Here is an 8,486-nt window from a genome sequence, read left to right as displayed (position 1 = left end):
CCAATGCTGCTTCTTCCTCAGGGATGTGTTCTGGGTCAGTATCCTGTTCTCTTGTTTCTACCACTTTATCTTGCTTCTTTGTGTGGACTGTGAGGGTCTATTGTTTCCAAGGCATTGTGGTATTGTATTAAGAACTCTGTTAATTGTTTGTGAAGAGCAGCCAAGGGTGATTCAGGCTCTTCTTGGTGGCTTTTTATTGTTGGCCCTTTGGTGGAGAAAGAGGTGTTGGTTCTTGCTGTAAGTGAAGTTGCAGGAGGTGTGCTGTACTTGTATCTTATGAGGATTGTTGCTGTCTCCCAGTCAGTTAGGCGAAAATTACAATTGAATAACCATCGAAAAAACTATAAGCACATGGACAAGAAATATACCCTGAAATCACACAGGACCAGTAACGCAAAAGAAGAAAAGGGGCAGGGGGAGAAGAAAACAAATAAATCTGCAATATCTGGGGATAGGTCAGGCAGAGAAATAAAGAAAACAAAGAAACAAACCAACAATACTAAAGAAAATAAAAGCAAAAACAGAACAGAACAGAACAAAACAAACAAACAAAAACAAACCAACAAGGGCTGGGGTTAACCACGAGAGAAAGAAGAGGCGGGAAAAAAAGGAAGGTGTAGACTAGGACCTCTTCAGTCATGCAGTGCACTTCTGTAGAGTTGTTGAGGTTACTGGAAAGCGGAACCTCTTCTTAAGTCCCTGGAATCTGGTAGAGAGCTGTCTCTTTAGGTTGTCACTAGCTGCTGGTTAAGTGTTGATTTGTTTCGTCTTGGTTTTATGGTTTAATATTTTAAAAAGGTGAAGCTGGTGTTTTTGTTTGTTTATTTTTTATATTGATTCAAGTGTGTTGGGTCGTTCTGCTGTTTTCTTTGTGATGGAGAATCCCTGTGTGTAGTGTGGATATGTGTTTCTGTTTGTTGTAAAGAGGGTTTAGAGTTCAAACGGAAGGCTTTATGGTAATTGGCTGAATATGTTTTCTTCTATTGAGCGAGTGAAGATATTGGCCGAGAAGGTGGGAGCGGAAGAAGGAAAGTTTGGTGTTGCTAGGGTCGGTTTCTAGGGCTTTGAGCAAGCTATTTTTGATGACGTATTTATTTGCAAGACTGCAGCTCAACTCCAGTAATGATTCTTATTGTTAGAGCCTCACAAATTTCTGCCAATTTCAGGCACAAATATCCCGCCTCCGCAGCCCCACAGCGCTAAAGAACGGCTCCAAGGCAAAAATCCTGGGACTGCGGTTTCTTCCCTCTCTCTGTTCTGTCCGCGGTGCTGACGTACTCCCGCCAGATAGCTAATGGCCGGCTCTGGAGTTTGTCTGTGATACTGCCCAGCTGCGGCGCCAAAGATGTGCGCAGTTTGAGCTGTGGGTCGATGTCTGTGACAAAGAAAAGCACGATGTCTCCCAGTCTGACCCCAGTCCACTCTGTCCTGCTGGGAGGGGAGGGAGCTACCCTTCCTGTCGCAACAGTAAGTTTTCCTCCGAATCTCAGCAGAGGTGTCCATGCCCACAGCCAGCCCCCAGGAGACCCAAATAACCTCCAAAAAATCAAGATGAGCTGCTGGAGGCAGGTCTCTGCTGCTGCCCACCAGAATATTAGAGTGGTCGCTGGTAAGCTGTTATAAGGCATCCTCCCTTTTGGCTCGGGGATCTCAGGCAGGCACCCTAGCCCGGCACACAGTGACTGCTCCAGAAGAGTTTCCAATGCCTCTCTCGGGTGTCTGTCCGTCCTCCTCCCGTAGCTCTTTCCAAAATAATTTCCCTGTGCCTTTCCTATAATTCTCCTCTTCCGTGTTTGATATACTCTGATTCTGTGAGCTGTTCAGAGCACCAAAATTCCTAATTCGGACTGTAGTGGCTAGTTTTCCAAGACCTTAGATGCCAGAGGGATAAAGCATGCTGCTCACTGGCTCGACTCCATTTTGAACTCTCCATGGCAGTGAGTTTGGTTTTTGGTTATAATGAATAATGACGAGTCTGTTAATGGATGGATGAATCTGGAGGACATCATGCTGAGTGAAAAGGTCAATCACAAAAGACAAACACTGTATAGTTCCACTATTATAAAAAGTCAAGAATAGATACACACACAGAAAGCAAAGTTCTTTGACAGTTAGCAGGCATGGAAGGGGGAGCGACAGGGAATGACTTTCTAGATAGTAGACACTTGTTACTTTTGGTGATGGGGAAGGTAGTCCCGAATATGGGTGAACTCAGAACTTGACCAAGGTAAATAAAGACACCAAGAAGTACACTAGAAAAAGGGACAATTTTGGTAAATGCTTTAACATATACACTTTTGCAACAACAGTAAAAACAACCAAAAAATATGTGTGTGGTTATTTAAGTAGATATGGATGCATATATGTATACAGGAAGGCATATGCAAGTAACTGTACATGCATGTACAGGTGTATCTGTAGGCATATGTTTGTGTGTACTGCATCTACATCCATATGTCACAAACCATGTAAGGGCAATCTACTTCTGTAGTGATACCGCCTCAGAAACCCAAGGAGGGGTCCAGTTATGGAGGATTACTAGACATATCCAAACAACTCATGGGATTGGTTTAAGAGGTCGAAAGGCTTGGGGCAATAGTTTCTGGGGACAACTTCTTCAACTGGCATAACACAGTTCACAAAGATAATGTTCTACATCCTAGTTTGATGAGTAGTGGCTAAAGCTTGTGAGTAGCCATCTAAGAAACAACCTCTGGTCTCTACTCGTATGGAGCAAAAGAGAATGAAGGCAATCAAAGGCTCACAGAAGAAACTAATCCATGGGACTAATAGCCCACGTGAACCATGGCCTTTTCAAACTTGAGACCTGAAAAACTAGATGGTGCCTGGCTACCACTACCAACCATTCTGACCAGAGACACAACAGAAAGCCCCAGAAAGAATGGGAGAAAAAAGTAGAACATTCAAATTCCTAAAAAATGACTTTGTGGACCAATAGACACTAGAGGAACCCCCAAGAGTATGGCCTTAAGATACCCTTTGAACTGCAGGTCATCTTTTAGCCAAATAATAAATTGGTTTATAAAATAAACAATATCATCTGTGAGTAATACGCCCCCTTAAACAATTAACTACGTGACACCAAACAGTTTATATTTTCCCAAAAGCAAAGATGAGAACGCGAGAAGGGAATCCAGATCGGTGGAAACACAACAGAGTGGAAATAATGAGAATGCTAACACACTGTAAAAATTGTAACCAATGGCATGAAACAAGTTGTATAAAGATTAAAGTGGAATCTAATTTGCTGTGTAAACTTTCACCTAAAAGGCAGTAAAATATTGAAAGAAAAAAAAAAAAAGCTTCCCTGATAAACCTCCAGTCCCCACCTCAGCACATTCATTTCCCACTATGTGCTTCATTTAAGCTTTCACTTAGAACTCTCATTCATTCATTCAAACATGCCATGTGGCACTCTCCTTTGGACCAGGCCTGGCAGTGGGGATCCTAGAGATAAGCAGCCCTGGTCTTTGCATCTCCTGAGCATAGACACATAGTAAGATGAACAAGAAATGCCCCCATGTAACTTGTTCTGAGATGCAGAAGCAACGGGGACTGAAGCACTGAGTTCCGGCATCTTCCCCCTCTTGTTCATTCTGACCCATATCCAACTCCATGGGCAGCCTCTGACACCAAGAGAGGACTGGGCTAAGTCACTTGTCTCCCCTATAACAACAGCAGCACAGGCCATGAGCATCCCCAACACAAGGGGTCTGAAGTCTCCTGAGAAATGGGGCAGCAGGGGCAGGTCTCCTTGAGGCAGGGATCCTGTGCACAAGGCTCCTAACTAAGCCAAGATCTCCTCAGCTGGAGTGACCCCTGGAGAAAAGGGTCTTGGAGGGCAGAGCCCTTCTAAAGCAAAAAGAATGGTGGCCCCTTGTCTGTACCAGCTACACTTGAGCCTGGTGGGGTGGGAGCTGCTCCCTTCTGAAACCCTGAGCTGCCCAGGCCTGTCAGCTCTCCCCTTTTCCTCTCCTGCACCTTCTCTGCCACCAACCCCTGGAAGGACTGTCCATTTCCCCTGGCTCACCAGTACCTTTTCTGACCTTGCTCACCAGCCAGGAGCCCTGAGTTTCTCCCACACATAAACGTGCTCAGTTCTTTCCCATCTGACAAAAAAATCTCTCTAGCCACCAGCCTACCTTTTGCCTTCCCTTCTCAGCAGAGATTTTTTAGGAAGAGTTGTCTCCAACAGGCTATTTCCATTTCTTTAAATCCCATTTCTTCTTCAACCCACTGCAATCTGCTCCCGCCCCCACCATGCCCCTGAAATGGCTCTTGCTGTGCCCATCTTGTTGCTAAATCCACTGGACGCTCCTTGTCCACATCCCTCCTTACTCCCCCGGCAGTGCTCACAGCTGCCATAGCTTCTTTCCTGTCTTTTCCTGGGCTTCCAGTACTCCACGCTCTCCTAGATAGGACCTTTCTGGCCTATCTACTCACCTCCTGTGGCAGGCCTCTCTTTCTCCACTAACCCCCTGCAGTGCTGGCTTTCCTCTCTCAGGCCTCATGCTCCCTGGACATGTAGGACATGGTAGGTTTCAGGGACTACTATGTACCAAAGGCTCCCAGATCCCTCTCTCCACCTCAGACCTCATTCCTACTTTAGACTCATTTGTCTGCCTACTAAACACTGACTCCTATACTTTCCACAGGTACTCAAACCTACCACATGCAGAAAAGAATTCAGAACCAGACATCCCCTAGACCTACCCTGGCTTCTGTATTCCCCACCTCACTCAGAGGTACAGCCATCCCCACAGCAAACATCTAAGACAGAGACCCTTGATATCTGTCTTTCCCATTCTTCATCATTTGCATAACCTCTTTCTCCTCATCTCCATGCTACTGCCCTACTTAAATCACCTTTATCATCTCCTTCCTGGACACTGTAACCTCTTCCCAACTGGTCACCCTGCCTCTAGTATCCTTCTGCCATTCCACTGTCTACGTGCAATCAAAGCGGTATCTAAAAGCAAGCATAATGCATTATGTAAAACCTTACAATTGTACCCCACGACCTTCACACTGGAACTCAACTGCTTCCCATGCTTCGCAAGACCCTTCTTGATTTGGCTTCTGCCAATTCCTCCAGCCTCATCATTACTACCCACCCCACATTGGACAACCCCACCCCCTCACCCGATAGTTCCTGAAGACACAGACCAGCTATCCCTCTAGAACCTGTGTCCTCCAGGTCTCTCTGCCTAGATCACATGCCTCTTACAGTCCTCTGTTGGATGATGCCTTTTCATCCCAAGTCCCAGATCAGCTATCACTTCCCAGCCCCAGGGCTGGACCAGGCTGGTCTATGTTCCCACACCTCCCTGCTCCAACTCAGCTACCCATCAGCCTACTGGAGTCTACAAGGATCCACATCTGGGAACCTGTGGGCAGCGATGGCCTGTATCACATCTTTCTGGGCCCCAGTGGCCAGGCCGACAGTAGGGCTTAGATGCTGAACTGCATCTCCTGGCCTTAGCTGTGGACTGCACATGCCCCTATGGGTTCTGCAAATTCCATCCCTCTTTCAGAGTCTAACTCTCCCTCTCTTTGGTGCCCTCAACAACTCCTCATAGTCAGCATGGAGTGGGGACTGCCTAGTAAACAAGGCCTACTGCTTGCTGAGGCCGTGTACATGCCTACTGGTATGCATGTATGTCAGGTGGACATATACCCCCTCACACACTCACAAACCTTCCCTATGTGCACAGACACGTGTGCTCCACAAGCTCATCACATATGGGCATAACCAAAGCAGACATGGACCCACGAATGCTCCTAACCCCACACATGCACCAACTGGCACATGGGCCCCTGCACCCCCACGAGCGCACACAGGTTCCCTGGTGGCTAGTGCCCAGTCGGGGCCACAGTCAGCACACCTGGTTGATGACATAGATGCCATAGCGCAGCCGCTGCCGCCTCAGGATGGGGTGCAGATAGTGGAGCCAGTAGCGCAGGTGGTGCTCCCGGTGACGAAAGGGGATGATGACTGCCACCGTCTGTGCTGGGGTACAGTCAGGTGGTGTGTAGCGGCCGCCCAGGAGCACGCCTGGGTTCTCCCTCTGCACCCGCTCCAGTGGCATGGGTGAGGTGAACTCAATCAACAGTCGGCCCACTGCAGGCAGGACGGTGTAGGAATCAGAGCCTTAGCCATAATCCAGGGAGACCAGCTCCTCCCCCAGCATGATGATGGGCAAAGGAATCCCCAGGAACAGCCCTCTTACGACAGACCTGGACCCTTGGCACTCCCATGGATCAAGACTCCATTCCCCAAGTCAAACTGATGAGACTTTCTTCCCATTCCTATTACCATGGTGGAGGCCCCACCCTGCAGGCTCACCAAGGCCAGGCGGCAAGTCAGGACAAGGTGGCAGGACAGGAACCGTGGGGCCAGGCCTGGCACTGGGAGCCTCAGGAAGGCCAGAGCTGGGGGCAGTGGCGTTGGGCCGAGAGCAGTTGGTGCTGCTGCTGGCAGCTGGGTGGAGGCCATGGGCAGGGCCACGGGCACTGAAGCGGCTGAAGAAGGCCAGGTGCTGGGCGTAGACGTCAAAGTAGAGGATAACGGCCACAAGGAAGTGCAGCAGGCAGAGCAGGAGCACAGCCTTACAGACGCGCTCCAGCGTCCCCCCCAGCAGCCTGCTCATCCCGCAGGTGGCCACCAGCCGGCCCAATGGGCCCAGGCATCTGGCTGCCGGCCTGAGTAGGGAGAGAAACAGACCCTGCAGGTTAGGGGAGGATGTGCAAGGCTACCCACCCACCTCTTGCCCAGCTGTTCACACTCATGGACACACACAGCCTCACACTTACCTGCTCATATCCCCACACTCACATCCTACCCACAAGTAGACACATAGACACACAGCCACTGACAATGCAATACTTATACGCCTTCAGACACACCTAAATACTAAAGAACACTTAAATTTCTCATCCTCTCTTACACACATACACACACAAGTATAAATACACATACAAATATAGCCTCACACACCCTCACACTCAACATACCCTTAGCACAAGGCCACAAACATTCCACCATGTTCTTCCGAGGAACATGTATACAAACATGCGAACTCTGCTCACACTGGCTCATAAACAAGCAAATGCGTTTACCCACAGACCCACATGTGCACCTGTGCCCCAGAGAACAGATACATGACAAGGTAGCACTATCAGCAAAGGGAGACCATTAACAGGTACCTACTATGCAGGAGCACTTTAAACTCATGACTTCATTTACTCCTTTCATATGGGAAGTGGTTTGTCCGGCAGGTTCCAGGGACAAGAAGGCCAGGCCACCTGGGACCAGGCTGGGAAGTGGCCCTGAGCACCTTGATGGTCCAGTGCAGCCCAGATATAAGCAGGATGCTTATGGGATCTCTTCCCAATGGAGCAACAGACCAAAATATAGCCCCTCATCTCTAAGACCTCAAGGCCCAGCCCCCATGGGGCTGGGAGGAACACTCTTGAGGCCTGCCATGCACTGCTGGTTCTGATTCTGAGAAAGAAGACACCTGGGCGGCGGTTGAGACAGGGGCGGGGCACTTAGCCTGGCAGGAAGGGGTCTGGCCTAGGCATTGGCTCCAATTGTGGTTCTAACAAAGCAGCAATCACTTCTGGGCACTTCTGGCAGTGCTTTAGGGAGCAAGACGAATCTCACTCACAGACACACAGAATCACACGGGCACTCCTGGTCCCAGCTATTGTCACCCACACTCAAAGACACACCGAAAACTACATAGCCACAGGAAGTAACACGGTCCCATACTCACAAAGAAAGCCCCTGGTCTTAGACTTACACAGTCATACATACAGGTTGCTGGCCAGCTCACACCCGGACCCACGTGCAAACATTCCGCTCCTCCCTCTGGGCCAGGGGTTCTGGGTCAGACTGGCGGCCAGGCTGAGGGGTGCGTTTGGGCGGGGCTGGAAGCCTGAGCGGCCTGAACACGTGGCACCCCAGGATGGGGGAGGGTGACAAGACCCAGTGGGTGTGGAACCTGGGGGGGGGGCAGGGATTTGGGGAGTGGGACCGAGGCAACGGGGAAACGTGAACCGGGCGCCTCGCCGCGACACGATGTTAGGGCGCGCGAGGACAATAAGGGAGGCTCGCTGGGGGCTGGCAGAGGAGCCCCGGAGGGAAGCCAAAGGATGGAAGTGGGATGGGGGTAAACCCAGGCCAGGGTTTGGCCGCCAGCGCCTCACCCGGTCTGGGGCTGGGATTACCCGGCCGCGTTCTGGGTGCCCCTCGCGGGGCTGGATCTGGAAGCAGGGGACCCTGGGCTGGGGGTCGCTCGCGCTCTCCTCTCACCCGGAGCTGGGGCTCAGCAGGGGGCGCCGCTCCGACTCGGGCTGGGTTCCGGGCTCCGGCAGCTGCGAACGGCTGTGTCCCCCATGGCCCGGCCCCGCCGACTCCTGCCGCCCGGTCAGCGGTCCCCGCGGCCCCGGGGCCGCGTCCC

General features: G+C 50.6%; 1 protein-coding gene across 1 annotated transcript in view; it reads right to left on the bottom strand.

Moving 5' to 3' along the window:
* B4GALT2 (beta-1,4-galactosyltransferase 2) overlaps positions 1 to 6,722 on the bottom strand; it is a 16,694-nt gene extending 9,972 nt beyond the window's left edge. The window contains exons 1-2 of the mRNA XM_007953070.2: positions 6,368 to 6,722; positions 5,907 to 6,142 (exon numbers count right to left, since the gene is read on the bottom strand). Of these exons, the coding sequence (XP_007951261.1) occupies positions 5,907 to 6,142; positions 6,368 to 6,671 (540 nt within the window). The 5' untranslated portion in view covers positions 6,672 to 6,722. The remainder of the gene's footprint in view (positions 1 to 5,906; positions 6,143 to 6,367) is intronic.
* Positions 6,723 to 8,486: the final 1,764 nt, after the last annotated feature.

This window comes from Orycteropus afer, unplaced genomic scaffold, assembly GCF_000298275.1.
Source record: "Orycteropus afer afer isolate SDZICR_OR568_19922 unplaced genomic scaffold, OryAfe1.0 scaffold00370, whole genome shotgun sequence".
Taxonomy (NCBI): Eukaryota; Metazoa; Chordata; class Mammalia; order Tubulidentata; family Orycteropodidae; genus Orycteropus; species Orycteropus afer.
Note: the sequence above shows the minus strand (reverse complement) of the source record. Positions and strands in the feature narration are given on the sequence as shown.